Consider the following 19,786-nt stretch of genomic DNA (forward strand, 5'->3'; position numbering starts at 1 on the left):
TGTACCAACACCTAAGTTCAACCTCTTTAGGACAATAGTTGATCTTAACTTATTCGTTAGAAAATTAAGGTGGTTTAAACATTTTCGTAACATGGAGTTGGCAGCAGTATGAGGAGGCCACCGAGTGGCACAATGACCAAGTCTGGAGATGGCATAGTATGAGTAGGCCATAGAGTGGCACAATGACCGAGTCTGGAGGTGGCAGCAGCATGAGTAGGCCACAGAGTGGCACAACGACCGAGTCTGGAGGTGGCAGCAGCATGACTAGGCCACAGAGTGGCAAGGTGACATAGTGTGGCTTTGGCAGCAGCATCTGGAGACCACAGAGTGACCCGGTAACAGAGTGGGGCGGTGGGTGTCAATACCAGTACCTGCTGACAAAGGTGGGTGAAATAAGGATCACTTGGCATCAGATGTGTGGCATCAGGCAGGTTGTAGCATCAAAGTAGTAGCTGAGGATTATCTAGTCTGATGCATCAGGAATTGGTGGTTGTAAATCCTGGCTGATCCACGCCTGATTCATCTTGACAAAGGTCAGTCTCTCCACATTTTGGGTGGACAGGTGAGTTCTCCTTGGGATAACTATGGCCCCCGCCGCAACTAAACACCCGCTATGATGCCACACTACTGTCAGGGCAGGACAGCTTTTCCAGGGCAAACTCTGCAATTTGCAGCCACAAATCCAGTTTGGCTGCCCAGTAGTCCAGTGGATCTTCAATGTGGGGTGGCAGGGTGCTGTCCAAATATGCCACCAATTGCTGGTTCAGGTTCTGCTCTACGTCTAGCTGCTGCTGCTGGTGAGTAGTTTCTTCACTATGCGGGTGAAGAAAGCTGCTCATCAGCGACTGTAGACTCAGGCTGCTGCTGATGGAGCTGGTACTGCTCCTGCCACCCCACTCCTCCATAGCAGCCATGGCAGTGGAACGTGAGCGCAGAGGGTGCCTCAGGTCAGACCTGTGAGAGGATGGACTATGACACAGATAGGCAGTGGCCAACTGACTACATAGGATGTCTCTGTAGTAGTTCAGTTTGTCCTCCCTCTTGGTGGGTGTAAAAAAGGCCCCCATTCTAGACCAGTAGCGAGGGTCCAACAAGGTGGAGAGCCAAAAGTCATCCCTCTGCCGAATGTTGACAATTCGGCTATCACTACGCAAGCAAGTGAGCATGCATCGTGCCATTTGTGCAAGTGACTCGGAGGGACTCCCTGCCTCCATCTCCACTGTCTACTGCCACGGTCTGTCTGGGTCCTCTGTCTCATCTTCCTCATCGCCCTGTAGCTCCTCTGGCTGCTCCTGCTGCTCCTGTCCTGTCAGCTGAGTAGAAAAACCACCCATTTGTCGACCCATTGTCTGTGCTCCAATGTCCTTCTCCCCCACCTCCTCCTCTTCCAGTTCAGCCGTGAGATCAAGGCTCCACGTGTTCTGTCCCCGGACCAGCCATTTTTACCAGCATCTGTTGCAGGACATGAAGCAGTGGAATGACGTTGTTCATTCCATAGTCCTGGCGACTGACAAATAAAGTGGCCTCCTCAAAGGGCCTGAGTAAACGACAAGTGTTATACCTGAGCTGCCACTGGCTGACATCGAAGTTACACAGTGGAGTACTCCTATCCGCTTGTATCATCAAGAAATCGTTGATGGCCTTTCTCTGTTCGTATAGTTGGTCCAACATATGGAGGGTGGAATTCCAACGAGTGGAAACGTCACATATCAGCCTATGTTGGGGGATGCCGTTCTGCCGCTGCAACTCAAGAAGGGTGTGTTTTGAGGTGTACTAGTGGCTGAAGTGCATGCAAAGTTTCCTGGCCATTTTTAGGATGTCTTGCAGATGGGTGGAAGACTTCAGGAACCATTTGACAACCAGATTGAACACGTGTACCATGCAGGGCGCATGGCTCAGCCTTCCTTGACGCAGCGCCGACACTATGTTCTTCCCGTTGTCGGTCAGCATGGTTACGATTTTCATTTGTCGCGGAGAAAGCCAGATTTTGATTTCTTGATGCATTACGCGGAGAAATTCCTCCCCTGTGTGACTATGTTCGGCAATGCAAACCAGGTGCAGAACAGCGTGACACCGCCGAGCCCTGCGCATGTGGTATGCTGGAGGGGCACTGTGACTTGTCCCTGCATTGGAGGCTGGGGACATGGTGGAGGATGAGGATGCAGAGGCGGACATTGTCACAGGACCAATGGCGTGACAACGAGGAGGCGGAAGCGGCGTGACCTGGCCAAATTGCTGGTGTGGCTGTGCAGGAACCACATTCACCCAGTGAGCTGTAAAGGACATGTATTGTCCCTGACTGTAGTTACAGCTCCACATGTTGGCACTGCCGTGCAGACACCGACAGGCTCAAGGACTGGCCCACCTTCTGTTCTACATGTGTGTGCAGGGCTAGTTCTGCCTTTTTCGCAACTGACGGCTTGGGACTCTCCCCCTCGGCTCGCCACAAGCCATCAGTTCTCTGAAAGGTGCAGAATCCACCACTTGGAAAGGGAGGGACTGCATCACCAGCAACTTGGACAGGAGCACGTTCAGCTTCTTTGTCGTTGGATGCGTGCATGCATACTGCTGTCTCTTGGCAATCGCTTCGGTGATTGATTGCTGACAGAATGACTGACGAGGAGTAGGAGCAGGAAAATCTGGACCAGCAAAAGATGGGATTGACAGACAGCTCACTTCGGCTGAGGTGGTGGAGGTTTAACTGGCTGAAACTGGGTACGTGCCACTGGGTGACGTAGCAGTAGCTGCTGCAGGCTGGACCACCACATCAGAGCCACAGTTCTCCCAGGCCACTTTATGGTGACACTGCATATGTTGACTCTGGGCCGTGGTGCCAACATTTTCACCCTACCCACGCTTCACCTTCTGCCCACATATTCTACATATGGCCATGTTGACCTCCTCTGGCGGCTTCACAAAAAACTGTCACACCGCCGAGTACCTGATTTTCCCTCCAACACTATTCACTGGCTGACTGCTACCACCGCTGCCTCCGTGAACCCCTGCACCACTCCTTTCCAGGCAGATAAGCTGCTGCATAGCAGGTGTTCTACCCCGTGCCCATTTGGATACCGACCTCCCACTGCTGCCACCCTGCTGACTCCCGGCTACGCTAGCGACTTGCTGGCTCCGCCGTTTGCTCACGGGCAAGATGCCACCCTCTTCTCCTGATGATGATGAAGCCCCTTCTTCACCCGGATCCCAAGTGCGATCGGCTTCATCATCATCGAGTAGTGTCTGCACATCACGGATGTCTTCCTCAATGGTCTCTGGGTCAGGAGCCTGACCGCTCGCAATACAAGCTCTCCTCATCACTATTTTTCCGCCTAGTGGAGGAAGCAGCGGATGTCTCCTCCAGATCTTGGCTGGGCAGTAGCTGCTGACTGTCCTCTAGTAGCTCTTCCTCGCCGAAAAGTGGAGTCGAGTTTTCAGCATATAATACTTCTCGCTGTGAGGGAACTTAAAAGGACAGAGGCATGTTGAGGACAGGTGAGGGCACAGGGCCTGTTCCCGGGCCATGCCAACTAAGTGTTGTGTCTGATGAACCCACTGACTGTTGGCTGGGGGTGTCTGATGTCACTTGGGATGACGTTGATGACCGAGTTAACCAATCAAGAACTGCTGGGTTGCTAGTCAAGAAACGACCGCTAGATGACACAGGATAGCTCAGGCCTCTCGCTGCAACTCCTGCTGCCACGTCACCTTACTCTGCTGCGACCTGTGCCTGCGCCAGAAACATTCAGGCCTCTGCCACTCCTCTGTGCATGGTCTGGCACTTCTCTGTCTGACATACTTGTAGCTAAACTAAACAAATTAAACAGAAATTAAAACACCCCTAAAAGCGACGAATATATTTTTCTGAAATAGGCCAATAAATTATTTCTGCGCAAATAACACCAAATGTGAATTTTCTCTTTTTCTCTAGAAATATAACAAGAAACGCTTTTACCGCAAATAACACCAAATGTGAACAGTGTCTATTTTTCTCGTATTGTACTATAATAGAGCACTAAACGCTTTCACCATATATAGCTGCAGAAGTGAACAGAGTATATATTTCTCTTTTTCCACAGAAATAAGCCACTAAAGGCTTTTCAACATAGCACTTTATTTTTCCACATTGAGGTTTTCTTTCACTCTCCCTAGCGCCTGAAACGTCTGTCCCTGAACAAAGTACGATGGTGAATCGCAGAATCTAAGATGGCCGCCGTATTTATAGGGCTGTGACATCACCGGGCTGGCTGGCTGCTGATTGGCTGCATGCATGGCATTATGGGTCATCCTGCTTTCCCAGAGTTCCTTGCTCTATGTCCTCACATGTGTAGCTGCCATTTTAGCCACCATTGTTAGGAAAAATTGCAATTCGTTACCATGAAGCGAGAGGAAATTCGGATTCATTCAGAATAAAAAGTTTCTTGAAATTCTGAACGAATTCGACTTTGTCAGCTTCGATTTGCTAATCTCTAGGTTCAACCTATAGTATATACAATCCAAGCAAAGAGAAAGTCAGAAGAATTATATCTGACCAACACCATCATTGTAGGTTAGGGTTCAATGATTGTCAAGAGTCCACACGGACAAAGCTATGGAACATCTACTGGTTTTACTGTTATGCCCAGGGGCGTCGTTAGGTCAAAATATTCGGGGCTTGAGCCCCGTATGTTTTGTCCAGTGCCCCGAATGTTATGTTATGCTGGTAGCATTTTTGGCTATTCCAAGGCCCTTTAATATTGATTGGACCTGGACCACAGATCATCTCCCCACCCTCCTTGTACTTGTTCTGCCGATACGCTACTTGAGGGCTGCGCGGGCATGAGTTCATTCACTTCGGTGCGCAATCCCATCCTGCGGCGCGTGATCCCGCAAGACCCGCCACGGGAGGTCACGAGTCTCGTGGGATCATGCGCCACAGGACGGGATTGCGCACCGAAGTGACTGAACTCATGCCCGCGCAGCCCTCAAGTAGCGGATCAGCGGAACAAGTACAAGGTGTGCACACATCTTCCATGACACCAGCATGTAAGTGTAAATGTAGTTCTTCCCCTCCACTAACAAGCAGCAGACAGTTATCAGGACGGAACTGTTCCTTCCCGATAATTGTACGCAGAGTTGGCGAGGGACACAAAATGCACCTTTACATTTTTTCATTTTTTTTTTTACAAATTTTATTTCAGCTGTAGGGGGTTAGCTCTTCATCGGGGGTCATTCTCACAGATACGCCTTTAGGACACCAGGTTTCAGGTCCAAACAGTGTATTCATTGTGCACACTCCAACCAATACAGGTTATCATGAAGTCGCAGCTTCACCTAACACATGTGACATCCACATAAAATAATAAACACTCGCCCGTCCAGGCTCTAACTAAACAAAGTTTCCTGACTCACCTAGGTCCCAGTTCACACCCTGTGAACTCATGCGGCTTTTGTCAGCCAATGTCCCACAGCCTCCTGGCTGTACAGAGCACAGTACGCCCACTGTCTCCAGTTCAGTATTTCTTGTGGGGGATTGGGGCTCAGTAGTCTGCCTGACTATGGCCCTGCGACCCTCCCAGGCGTCGCTGTGTCCCCCAACTCCAGGCTATCTCCCAGCCTTGTGGTCCCTCAGCCTTGCCCAGCTGAGACCACCCAGACAGAGCCTCCAGGCCTCTGTCCACAGGTAACACACTACCCCCTTTCTGACACTCTGGGAGGTGCCTTATGCCAGGCTGATTACCTCCAGCTTCTCTCACCTGTGGTGGAACAGGGGTGTGGACCACACTATCCACCCCTTCCTTGCCTCTAACCTGAGTGAGACCTGTCACTGTCTCACATATCCCCCCCCTTTGTTCAAGCCCGTGAGGGTGAACACCTGCATAACCACGGGAGGCTGGTGAGAGGGTATCAACCTGGCCTGGACGTGGGGAACAGCCACCCACCCTGCTCTTTGGCTGCTCCCAATAAGAACCGGCCCAGATTGGCTTTACAGCCACACTAAGTAACCCAGTGTCAGCGAGCACTAGCTGCTGCTGACACAGAGAATTACCGGTTCTTATTTCACCGAGGCCAGGAACCTCGGTGACACGTACCTTCCCTTTGTTCTGCCAGACCCACGCCAGCAGAGCTTGGTTTATCACCAAAACCAACATCTTGCCTAACCGAAACTGCCTAAAGGCCTCATGTGCCCATCTCATGGCCAGATATTCTTTTCCTACTCTTTCCCTGAGTGATAATGATGCGCTGTCATATATTTTGATCTCTCTCTCTTTTTAGATCCTTTGGCTCCTGTACATGCGCCTCACGTCCTTTCTTGGACTGCTGCAGCTCTTGCCTGAACTGTTCCGAGTCATGGTCATATCCCGACACTTTCTCCTTTGCTTTGCAGGGTTCCTTCAGCAGAGCATGCTTGCCCCTACTCGCTTCTTTTACGTGCATCTGGGTCACTTCTTCCTTCTTTCCAACAGTAGTTATGCCAGCTACGGTGGCAGTTTCAGAGACCTCTGCTTCTTTAGCGGCTTTTTCCACTTCGGCCGTGGCTCCCTTTGGCTTAACTTTGGTCTCTGTAGAACCTGGGGACTTCATGTCAACCAACATATCGGCCTTAACTTTTTCAGTCTTTGTCTTCTTGAAGTCTCCAGTCTCTTTGACCGCCTTCTCATCCTTCTCGGACATGGCACCATAAACTTGCCCTGTTAACCCCTCCCCCTCTTTCTCATTGAGGCAGCATTCACCAGGGTCTTCAGCAGACTCCTCGTCTTCTGTCATTTTCTCCAGAGGCTTACCCAGGACCCTGTTCTCATTTTGTGGAGGAGTCAGGAGATACAGCCCATTGTAATAGCCCGGATCCGAAAACTGATCGTTCACCTCCTCAAACTTCTTCCCCAGCAGGCTGCTGGCTATTTGGAAGGCCTTGTATGCAGAGGGGACGTCTTCCAGGCCTAGGCTATACGCCCCATCATCTGGTTTAGCAGAAGCATCTTCCATCTTCTCTGCCACAGCCAGCACCACAGTGCCACCCTCTCCAGTCCCATTTTTAACAGGCTCTGGCTTCTTGACGTCTTCCAGAGAACTCTCCTCTTCAGGTTTCTCACCTTCCACCTGCTGCTCGAGAGCACACTTAGATTTCTCCAACTCATCTTTTAAGCTCATGAGATTTTCAGTCTCTGCTCTGAGTTGCTTGTTCAGCCTCGCCAATTCAGCATGCTCCTCAAGCGCTTCTTCCAGGGCTTTAGCCAAGGAGAGGGCCTTGGTCTCCTTTTCCCAAGCATCAGTCTCTGTTTGGTCACTTTTTTCAACATATCGAGCCGAGATGTATTTCTCTTCAGCTAGGAGCCAGTCACACTTCTCCTGTTTCTTCGCTGGATTAGACATAACTTGCTTCTGGTGGTCCAGGTCCACCATCAGATCATCCAATCCTCGCTGAAGTTTGTTCTTGGTTTTCTCCATCTTTTTGTATGTCACACCCTGTTTCTCCAGGCGCTGAACCACCAACTCCATGTTTTTCAGCAGTTTCTTTTCAGCTTTTTGCACAAGCTTGTGGGAAGTGCCCCGCTTTTTGGCCTCCGGTTCCAGCTGCTCCTTGCTCGGCTCTGCTTCAGCAGATGTAGGAGTATCACCATTCTCTTTCTGGCTCTCCTTCTTTGCCCTTTCTGAAGCCTTCTTCAGTTGCTCTGTGAAGACAGCTAGTCCCGTCTCTAATGTTTCTCGGGAGTGTGAGGAGAGAGAGAGATCATCCTCCTGTTTGCAGCTGTACTGTCGTGTCAGGTCACCTACAACTGTCTGGATATGGGCTTCAGACCCTAGGCTGACGTCACCCGACTTAATTCTCATCTCGTCAGATATAACTGTCTGGTCGCTACTAGTAACCACCTTTGTTTCACAGGACCTTGACATGGTAGCTTCACTCTCTGGGTTGCTATCGGTCACAGCACATACGTCACCTATACCGCTCATGTCATTATTAATCCTGACCTCTAGGGGCACCGATGAGCTAATCCCCACCTGGGACACTTCCTTAGTAACCAACCAACATTGTGGAGACTGCATTTCCACCTCTGGTCCGTGCGGTACACCCTCTAGCCCTATCATATTTTCCTGCACCTTCAAACACTGAGCTGGAGCTGGGCTTTGCTCCACACTACTTATATGCATGTCTTCAAACCTTTTGATTACGTCATATCGCGCTTCATGAAACATAGCAGATGCAGAAAATAAAGTTTTATCATCATTTACATTTTTACCACCAGGGGGCGCTTCTCCCCTGACCACAACCTGCAACGGAAAAGTTATATCACTGTCACCACATATTTCATATGACATCATATTTTCCTTATGCATTTCCGCACTTTTGTCACCATCACTTTGCACTTGACCAGCACCATTGTTTCCAATGGTCAATATTCTTTCCCCATGCAGGTCAAAGTGCAGCTCCCTTAGACCTTCACTTAAAGGGACAGGTACAGGTTCTGCAGGAGTTTCGTCACTATCTGCAGAAGTGTCTATCTTACCCCACAACAACAAACCGATATCACGGCCCAACACTCCCTCATGCATGAGCGTATCTGTAACATCAAATTCATCAGTCTCTGTTCTCATTGGAGTCTCACGCTCAGTGAAAATCAGCGGACAGTCCTTATCCGCACGACTGTCCAGCACCTTTAATATTTTACCAGTCTCAGGTTTGAATATTGTGCTGCCTCTTACCCGGGCTAGCATGGGATCCCGGATCCTTGTCATCCCAAAACTAGCTTTGGTCATGGGCAACTGAGGTAACACAGAAACCTTCTCCCCTGTAGATTTCTGCGAGGGAGCGATCACAGCAGGCTTATCCGCCTGTCCAGACACAGACTTATTACCTACCGGCCCAGCAGGTATCCCCTGCCGCCGGCTCACTGTCACTGGGTCTTTCACATAGTTAATAACAGGAACAGTCTTACCCTTTGTAATCCACCATTCTGGTAAAGCAGTGACATTCTCTCGGACTCATCAAGGTTGTGGTTGCTCCTAGCAACAGCTTTACTGCACCTCCGCACTTCCTCTCTAGGACTCCGGACACAGTCGCAGGGAAGATATGCACTCCTGAGAACCGCGCCGCTCTCCACCTTTTTGTCTTCCCGACGGTTGCCCTTGGCAACGGCATATCTTTGCCTTTTATCAGGATCTACGCTCCACAACTGCCCAAACAATGGAAAGTCCTTGCCCAGTACAAATTCCACTTCCAGTGTCTCACATTTTAACAGCTCCCATTGCACAGAGCCATAGTCCGTCACAAAGGTCAGTGACACCGTAGTTTTTGTCTCTGGCCCCCTTGTTACAAAGTCCAGAATTTCAGGCAGGACCCGAGACACTTGCTGGCGGGAGTCTAGAATGACCCCCAGCGGGATTCCGCCGATCACTAACTCGCAGGATTTCTCCCACGGGCTATACCATTTTGCAGCCATTTCCACTGCTCAGTCTCTTGTACTGGGCTTCTGGCCCTTTAAATCCTGCACTGTTTGCACCACAAAAAAGAAAATGTCCAGTTTAACATCAGCAGTCTCTGCTCTGCAAACTAGCAGGCTTCCAGCACTTTTACTTATCAGCAGGGACACCTGCCCGCATCCGACACCAATTGTAGGGGGTTAGCTCTTCTCCGGGGGTCATTCTCACAGATACGCCTTTAGGACACCAGGTTTCAGGTCCAAACAGTGTATTCATTGTGCACACTCCAACCAATACAGGTTATCATGAAGTCGCAGCTTCACCTAACACATGTGACATCCACATAAAATAATAAACACTCGCCCGTCCAGGCTCTAACTAAACATAAAATTTCCTGACTCACCTAGGTCCCAGTTCACACCCTGTGAACTCATGCGGCTTTGTCAGCCAAGGTCCCACAGCCTCCTGGCTGTACAGAGCACAGTACGCCCACTGTCTCCAGTTCAGTATTTCTTGTGGGGGATTGGGGCTCAGTAGTCTGCCTGACTATGGCCCTGCGACCCTCCCAGGCGTCGCTGTGTCCCCCAACTCCAGGCTATCTCCAAGCCTTGTGGTCCCTCAGCCTTGCCCAGCTGAGACCACCCAGACAGAGCCTCCAGGCCTCTGTCCACAGGTAGCACACTACCCCCTTTCTGACACTCTGGGAGGTGCCTTATGCCAGGCTGATTACCTCCAGCTTCTCTCACCTGTGGTGGAACAGGGGTGTGGACCGCACTATCCACCCCTTCCTTGCCTCTAACCTGAGTGAGACCTGTCACTGTCTCACACAGCATTAAAAGATTATTCCAATTTCCAGTTAAAGAAAGTAGTCCCCTATTCACTATTGGATTGGTGAGGGTCCTATGGGTTTCCCACCCCCCCCCCCCTCCCTCCTCATATCACGATAATGGAGGCTCTGTATCCTGTGAAGCCCACCTGAAATGGATGGAGTGGCAGAGTCAGCCGATTGCTGTACATAGCCATCTCCGGAACCTCCATAGACATAAAACCTGTTATTTAAGTGCGTTGGCTTGTATGTTAATTCTTATTATGCAAATTTCCACTCAGTGGTCTTGAGCCCCGGATGTTTTCAGACCCCAGCAACGCCCCTGGTTATGCCTCTGGTCCTTCTGAATGAGACAGTTCTGTCAACACAAGGACAATCTTTCCACCAAGAACAAAGCTGGTCACAGACGGGATCATTTCACCAAAGTGTTTATTACTGATATTTGTCACTTTCTGAATCTGGTTTATAAGAGGCTACATGTAACTACCTGATACGTTTGTGACACATCAACTTCTTTATTTACAGAGAAACCTGGAAAATGTCCCCTAGATCCATTAGCAAACTCTCGTCTTCCATTTCTTCCTTCTGATCAGTGCGAATCGGACGATGACTGTCCTGGAAAGCAAAAGTGCTGCAGGATTCGGGGCACCAGACAATGCATAGATCCCATCGAGGGTAAGTTCATTAGAAACCAAACTCAACAAGTAGATGGAGCTCATTATTAGACAGGATTTGTCACCTGGTGAAGGAATCTGACAGCTGTATGGTTACATGACCAGCTCCACCTGATCTGCCAAAATCTGCTTCCCCACAAACACATCTCAGAGGTAAATTCAGCTTCACTGGTGGCAGGCAGCCCAGCAATTATCAGGACTGTAACTGCATCACATGACTGTGAGGACTAACGCAAGGAGCAGAGCTGGAGAGGGTCCAGAGGAGGACAACTAAAGTAATAACTGGAATGGGGCAACTACAGTACCCTGAAAGATTATCAAAATTAGGGTTATTCACTTTAGAAAAAAGACGACTGAGGGGAGATCTAATTACTATGTATAAATATATCAGGGGTCAGTACATAGATCTATCCCATCATCTATTTATCCCCAGGACTGTGACTGTGACGAGGGGACATCCTCTGCGTCTGGAGGAAAGAAGGTTTGTACACAAACATAGAAGAGGATTCTTTACGGTAAGAGCAGTGAGACTATGGAGCTCTCTGCCTGAGGAGGTGGTGATGGTGAGTACAATAAAGGACTTCAAGAGGGGCCTGGATGTATTTCTGTAATAATATTACAGGCTATAGCTACTAGAGAGGGGTCGTTGATCCAGGGAGTTATTCTGATGTCTGATTGGAGTCGGGAAGGAATTTTTTATTCCCCCCCAAAGTGGGAAAAATTGGCTTCTACCCCACAGGTTTTTTTTTTTGCCTTCCTCTGGATCAACTTGCATGATGACAGGACGAACTGGATGGACAAGTGTCTTTTTTCGGTCTTATATAATATGTAACTATGTTACTCTGTTACTATGAGCACATTAATCTTCCAAAGTGTGGACCTGTGATCACTTCATGTGTCATCATATGAGAGCTCCACAAGGTTCTGTGTGCTCCTCTAGAAGTAATGTTTCTACTGCCATTACATACATTTCCATTAAGTACATATATATTATACAGTACCTGTACTGTATAATATGTTACATCCTGTATTATACTCCAGAGCTGCACTCACTATTCTGCTGGTGCAGTCACTGTGTACATACATTACATTACTTATCCTGTACTGATCCTGAGTTACATCCTGTATTATACTCCAGAGCTGCACTCACTATTCTGCTGGTGGAGTCACTGTGTACATTACATTACTTATCCTGTACTGATACTGAGTTACATCCTGTATTATACTCCAGAGCTGCACTCACTATTCTGCTGGTGGAGTCACTGTGTACATTACATTACTTATCCTGTACTGATCCTGAGTTACATCCTGTATTATACTCCAGAGCTGCACTCACTATTCTGCCATTATCTGGATATCTCTCTCATTGATGCCGCTCTTCCAGTCTCTCAGGATATGTAGTGTCGATACTTTGTGTCTAATGTTTCTATAGTTATATCTGGAAAATCTAACTCAATGACCATTTCTTCTCCAGAGAACATGCCCACCACCACGCCGGATCAGGTGCCCACCCAATCTGCCACCTGGAAGCTGTGAAGTGGACAGTGATTGTCCAGGAAAAGAGAAATGCTGCTTCATAGATTGTAGCTCACTGTGCATCGAAGTGTAATAAGTGATGTGCGGCCGGCTGGATGCATCTCCGTCCCTCACAGCGGAGGACACATCGCTGATCAGCCTCAGTAATTCTCTCTTCTCGCGGCTTTTCCTTCTCTAGTTGCAGATAAACCTGGAGGTGACAGCGGTGAAGACACTCAGGGCCGGATCCACTGCCCCAGGTGCTTAGTCTGAATACACCCCCATTAAAGGCAGATTTCTCCTCCTTCTCAGCGATCATAGTGACATTTATCAATGTAATAAAGCAGAAGATGAAAAATGAGACTGAGATGTATCATTGACCGTCCATTGTGATGCATCAAATTATTACTGGTGGCCGAGAAATGTAATTCCTGCTGATTGACCCTGACATTAGACCCTGCAGTCTAGAGCAGGGCGAGGTCCTGGTGGTCAGAGGTGAGGACTGCGCTCAACCAGACTCGTTATCACCCTTTTCAGGTCTGTTTCGGATGAGTCCACTATAACGGCACCTAACATAATTTTAGTGCACGTGTCAGCGGGAAAAAGAGGAAGAAGAAGGGTTCTCACATGACCCTGACAGGAAGTGGGGGGGGCCTGCCCTGATTGGACCCCGGGCTGACAGACAGCATGGATGAGCCAATCAGTGCTGCCGCAGACAGGGAGGGGCCCGAACAGAGCGAGCAGAACGTCCTTCTGTGCTGGGCTGTGGATGAGGGCGGTTGGGACTTGCAGGGTCTGCCAGGAAAACTATTTTAGGGACAGTGAAAAGACACAATCAGGATTGTATTCTAGTGTCAGGGACAGAGAAGGGAATGCCGGAATTAGACAGAGGAAGGATTGTGTAGAATATGAGCAGACAGGGAAAACTGTCAGCCCAGGAGTGAGAAGAGGTCGCTGGCTGTGCCTGGCAGTGCCTTCTAGCTGCAATTACTGCCCTATAACACAGCCGCAGCTGCTGCAGAACATCAAAAGCAGCTACCTGTGAGGACATTCCTTTTTTATTTTGTCATTTTGACAAAAATATATATATATACTAGCAGAAAGACCCGGCTTCTCACAGGTATATTTCATCTATTTCATTTAATGTCTCTGTGTGTCGTAAAAAGATATCAACAGTTTTCCCATAACAGTGACCTCTACAGTACACGCCCCTTTAACAATGATCTCCACAGTGCCCACCCCTTTAACAGTGATCTCCACAGTGCCTGCTCATTTAACATTGACCTCCACAGTGGCCGCCCCTTTAACATTGACCTCCACAGTGGCCGCCCCTTTAACATTGACCTCCACAGTGGCCGCCCCTTTAACATTAACCTCCACAGTGCCTTCCCCTTTAACAGTGACCTCCACAATGCCGCCCCTTTAACAGTGACCTCCACAGTGTCCACCCCTTTAATAGTGACCTACCCAGTGCCTACCCTTTTAACAGTGATGGCCCCTTTATGACCTCCACAGTGCACGCCCCTTTAACAGTGACCTTCACAGTGCCCTCCCCTTTAACAAAGACTTCCACAGTGCTCGCCCATTTAACAGTGACCTCCACAGTTCTTGCCCTTTTAACAGTGACCTCCATATTACCTGCCTCTTTAACAGTGACCTCCACAGTGCCTGCCCTTTAACATTGACCACCCCTTTTTATTAGTGAACTTCACAGTGCCCGACCCTTTAACTGTGACCTTCACAGTAAATGCCCCTTTAACAATGACCTCCACAGTGCCTGCCCCTTTAACATTGACCACCCTTTAACAATGACCTTCATAGTGGCCGTCCTTTTAAAAGTGACCTTTACAGTGCCCGGCCCTTTAACTGTGACCTTCACAGTAAATGCCCCTTTAACAATGACCTCCACAGTGCCTGCCCATTTAACATTGACCATTCCTTTAACAATGACCTTCATAGTGGCCGCCCCTTTAAAAGTGACATTTAAAGTGCAAGGCCCTTTAACTGTGACCTTCACAGTAAATGCCCCTTTAAAAGTGACCTCCACAGTATTCACCCCTTAAACAGTGACTTCCACATTACCCGCCCCTTTAAAAGTGACCTCCACACTGCTTGCCCCTTTAACAGTGACCTCCACAGTGCATGCCCCTTTAACAGTGACCGCCCCTTTAACAGTGACCTCCGCAGTGCCTGCCCCCTTAACAGTGACCTCTACAGTGTATGTCCCCTTAACAGTGACCTCCATAGTGCCCAGCTCTTTAACATTAACAATTCCTTTAACAATGACCTTCATAGTGGCTGCCCCTTTAACAGTGACCTCCACAGTACCCACCCCTTTAACAGTGACCTCCGCACTGCCTGCTCTTTTAACATTGACCTCCACATTGCCCATCCCTTTATTGTGACTGCCCCGTTTACAGTGACCTCCACAGTGCCTGCCCCTTTAACATTGACCACCCATTTAACTGTGACCTTCACAGTGGCCACCCCATTAACAGTGACTTCACAGTGCCTGCCCTTTTAACAGTGACCTCCACAGTGCCCGCCCCTTTAACAGTGACCTCCACAGTGTCTGCCCATTTAACAGTGACCTCCACAGTGCCTGCCCCTTTAACATTGACCACCCTTTTAACAGTGACCTTCACAGTGGCCGCCCTATTAACAGTGACTTCACAGTGCTTGCCCCTTTAACAGAGACCTCCACAGTGCCCGCTCCTTTAACAGTGACCTCCACAGTGACCACCTCTTTAATAGTGACCTACCCAGTGCCCGCCCCTTTAACAGTGGCCACTCCTTTAACAATGACCTCCACAGTGCCCACCCCTTTAACAGTTACCTCCACAGTGCACGCCCCTTTAACAGTGACCTTCACAGTGCCCTCCTCTTTAACAGTGACTTCCACAGTGCTCGCCCATTTAACAGTGACCTCCACAGTTCTTGCCCTTTTAACAGTGACCTCCATAGTACCTGCCCCTTTAACAGTGACCTCCACAATGCCTGCCCCTTTAACATTGACCACTACTTTAACAGTGAACTCCACAGTGCCAGCCCCCTTAACAGTGACTTTCACAGTGCCTGCCCCTTTAAAAATGACCTCCACAGTACCCGCCCTTTTAACATTGACCACCCCTTTAACAGTGACCTTCACAGTGACCGCCCCATTAACAGTAACTTCCACAGTGCCTGCCCCTTTAACAGAGACCTCCACAGTGTCCGCCCCTTTAACAGGGACCTCCACAGTGCCCACCCCTTTAATAGTGACCTACCCAGTCCCCGCACCTTTAACAATGACCACCCCTTTAACAGTGACCGCCCTTTTAACAGTGACCTCCACAGTGCACGCCTCTTTAACAGTGACCTCCACAATGCCCACCCCTTTAACAGTTACCTCCACAGTGCACGCCCCTTTAACAGTGACCTCCACAATGCCCACCCCTTTAACAGTTACCTCTACAGTGCACACCCATTTAACAGTGACCTCAACAGTTCTTTCCATTTTTACAGTGACCTCCATAGTACCTGGTCCTTTAACAGTGACCTCCACAATGCCTGCCACTTTAACATTGACCACCACTTTAACAGTGAACTCCACAGTGCCCGCCCCTTTAACAGTGACCTTCACAGTGCCCCCCCCTTTAACAGTGAACTTCACAGCGCTCGTCCGTTTAATAGTGGCCTTTGCCCCCCATGCAGGGTAAATTTGCCATAATACGTCATGTGACTGAATATTTCAGGATCTGCGAACTGCTAAAACTTGTGATCGGTTGTTATGGCAACCTGGAGTATTACCTGTGAGCTTCTATTGACAGGCAAATATGGGACATGTGACCGTGTAAATGGCAGTTCGGATTTAAGTGAAAGGCTTGCTGGCTTCTATTTGCTAATGCAGGTAATTTTTTTGAGAACGGTAAGTCCTAGAGAGCTGACACCCAGTCTAGAACCTTCCCAGACACCTGATGTACCTGTGTGCCAAATTTGGTGAAGATCCGGCTAGTCGTTTGGTCGCGCATAAAGAACATCCAGACAGGTGTCTTTTTATAAGATTATATATATATATATATAAAGAAAAGTTTGGCAGCACCGACAATGAATCAAAATAAAGAAAAATGGATGCTTAAGAAAGGCTCTATGGATGAGCCGAAACATCGCTGCTGCTGTATTGTTCCACATGGGTGAATAAACTTTTTCATTGTTTTATAGCCTTTGGAGTGCTGTCAACTTTTCCATTTATATATATTTATATATATATATATATATATAGTGCAAAAAAGATCAGCACTCCAACGCAGGAAAAAATAAAATCCAAGAAAATGTATTCACCCATGGTGTAATGACGTTTCGGCTCTACAATTGAGCCTTTCTCTTAGCTTGAGAAAGGCTCAATTGTAGAGCCGAAACGTCGCTACACCATGGGTGAAAATTGTTTCTTGGATTTTATTTTATCCTGCGTTGGAGTGCTGCTCTTTGTTGCACATTATATTTGGGTAAGCTTCAGCCCCCAGAGCGTGCACCCGGCTATTCTATATCTATATTGGTGCTGCCTCCCATTTTTGCCTTTATTATATATATATATATATATATATATATATTTTATTTTTTATTTTTAGGGAAGGTGGGAGAGGTGTGGATAAGATCAAAACTCTACAACATGTGTTTTACCATCCAGAGGATAGATAGTATCTGAAATCACAGTGACAACACCTGAAATATTAAACAAACAGCTAATTTTTATTTTGTTTAGTTATAGTTTAGGAAAATAGCATATTAGTGTGTGTTACAATGCACAGGGTAGCACATGATTACATCTCTGAGTGATAACGTGAAGTACTAGGCAGAAATCCCTGTCGGTGCGTCTCCACTCAATTGAAATTTAGGCGGTCGTTTATTATCTTGAAATACTCCTATATTAGGCGCATTCCTGGTGTAGATTGCAGCGCAACGGTTAGTTGCAGCACAATATGTGACTTTTCCCCGCTCACGCCAGGTCTAAAAATGTGGTCGTGATGTGGGCAGGGAAGGGGACGGGCCAGTGGGCTCGTCTCATTCATCATTTTCTATGCCTGTTTTAGTCATAGAAAATGGTCTAAATGTAAGACACTTCGGAAGCTGGCTTATATTTAGACTGGCAGAGGATGCCCCAAAGTTATTTAGAGGCCTGCCAGATATAGGGGTAATTAAAGAGAACCTTTCATGGGTTTATATTAATTGGGATAAATACCTTTACTTGCAGGGTACCCCCTGCTGAGCAGAGGAGCGATATTTTAAAAAATCAGGCAGGGTGGCAGCATCAGCGGGGGATACCTGCAAGTAAAGGTATTTATCCCAATTAATATAAACCCATGAAAGGTCCTCTTTAAGACTGACATTTTAAACGCCGATCTTAATAAATGACCCCATTAATCTTTCTTGGTTGAAGTTTGGGAATAGCACATACATATTGTGGGAGTAGTTCAATATTCAGGTACAGGTAATCAATATTAAATAATTAAATCAATTAGTCGACACTCAGAGACAATCACAGTTGATGTGTCTGTGGAGATCTCTCTGGAGACCGCCCCAAACCCTTTATTATATACCTTTAGGATATGGGAGTAACTGGGGTTATAAGGCGGTTACACTGCATATAATTGGACAGTATAGGTTACATAATTCCACGTGATACATATTGGCAATATCTTACAGTTATATAACTAGGTAATAAATCTTTTAGACAAGACTCTAAATTAAAGGTCAGGTTCCCAGGAACTGAATCCAACTTGGACACAGATTGTGGACATCTGTGTCCTTCATTTGAATAACATTTCCTAGAATTTGTTGGAACATAAGGACAAATTTGACCAAAAGATACATTTCCCAATCTTCTTCATGGTTGTATGAAATGCTCCCTTCTCCTCATATTATGCTGACATGGCACGTACTGACAAACAACTTTACTGGAGACATCCTCAGCTAGACCAGTCACAAGACATAGGAATATGATAAGTTTAAAGCTCTCACTGAATCAAGCAATACAACTATATAAATATTCATTTATATGAAATATCAGTATAACCAGTAGATGTATGGACCATAACTCTCACATTATTCCCCTCTTTTTATCATTATTCCACTGTCTGTGACGCCCTCCCTATCTCCCTGCGGACAACCAATGACAACTTTAAGACCGTCCTGCCTACACAAAGTGGGAAAATCCTCACAAATTGTGGGATGTCAAGCATCCATCCAGAGGGTCTTTTACAGGAGTCATCTTTTCGATCTAACCCTGGACCTACACAACCAGTGGAATCCACACCTTGAAAGGTGCACTATGAGAGTGAGCCCAATTTGTCAGTCATTGAGTCCTTTAATACAGTTGCAAGAAAAAGTATGTGAACCCTGTGGAATGATATGGATTTCTGCACAAATTGGTCATAAAATGTGATCTGATCTACATCTAAGTCACAACAATAGACAATCACAGTCTGCTTAAACTAATAACACACAAAGAATTAAATGTTACCATGTTTTTATTGAACACACCATGTAAACCTTCACAGTGCAGGTGGAAAAAGTATGTGAACCCCTAGACTAATGACATCTCCAAGTGCTAATTGGAGTGAGGTGTCAGACAACTGGAGTCCAATCAATGAGATGAGATTGGAGGTGTTGATTACAGCTGCACTGCCCTATAAAAACACACACCAGTTCTGGGTTTGCTTTCCACAAGAAACATTGCCTGATGTGAATGATGTCTCGCACAAAACAGCTCTCAGAAGACCTACTATTAAGAATTGTTGACTTGCATAAAGCTGGAAAGGGTTATAAAAGTATCTCCAAAAGCCTTGCTGTCCATCAGTCAACGGTAAGACAAATTGTCTATAAATGGAGAAAGTTCAGCACTGCTGCTACTCTCCCTAGGAGTGGCCGTCCTGTAAAGATGACTGCAAGAGCACAGCGCAGACTGCTCAATGAGGTGAAGAAGAATCCTGAGTGTCAGCTAAAGACTTACAAAAGTCTCTGGCATATGCTAACATCCCTGTTAGCGAATCTACGATATGTAAAACACTAAACAAGAATGGATTTCATGGGAGGATACCACAGAAGAAGCCACTGCTGTCCAAAAAAAACATTGCTGCACGTTTACAGTTTGCACAAGAGCACCTGGATGTTCCACTAGCAGTACTGGCAAAATATTCTGTGGACAGATAAAACCAAAGTTGAGTTGTTTGGAAGAAACACACAACACTATGTGTGGAGAAAAAGAGGCACAGCACACCAACATCAAAACCTCATCCCAACTGTGAAGTATGGTGGTGGGGGCATCATGGTTTGGGGCTGCTTTGCTGCGTCAGGGCCTGGACGGATTGCTATCATCGAAGGAAAAAGGAATTCCCAA

The 19,786-nt window shown here is 47.5% G+C and overlaps 2 protein-coding genes across 6 annotated transcripts in view; one reads left to right on the forward strand and one right to left on the reverse strand.

Annotated features, from left to right (window-relative positions):
• The window catches only part of LOC120997021 (WAP four-disulfide core domain protein 5-like), an 884,590-nt gene that overhangs the window by 690,902 nt on the left and 173,902 nt on the right, over window positions 1-19,786 (reverse strand). The gene's annotated exons all lie outside the window — the stretch shown is intronic.
• The window catches only part of LOC120997019 (stewaprin-a-like), a 184,945-nt gene that overhangs the window by 102,429 nt on the left and 62,730 nt on the right, over window positions 1-19,786 (forward strand). For 2 of the 4 annotated variants that reach the window (XM_040426927.1, XM_040426926.1), the window contains exon 2: window positions 10,748-10,897. The exons of the other annotated variants lie outside the window; for them this stretch is intronic. In XM_040426927.1, coding sequence (XP_040282861.1) covers window positions 10,748-10,897 — 150 coding nt within the window. The remainder of the gene's footprint in view (window positions 1-10,747; window positions 10,898-19,786) is intronic. 4 annotated transcript variants of the gene reach the window in all.

This window comes from Bufo bufo, chromosome 4, assembly GCF_905171765.1.
Source record: "Bufo bufo chromosome 4, aBufBuf1.1, whole genome shotgun sequence".
Taxonomy (NCBI): Eukaryota; Metazoa; Chordata; class Amphibia; order Anura; family Bufonidae; genus Bufo; species Bufo bufo.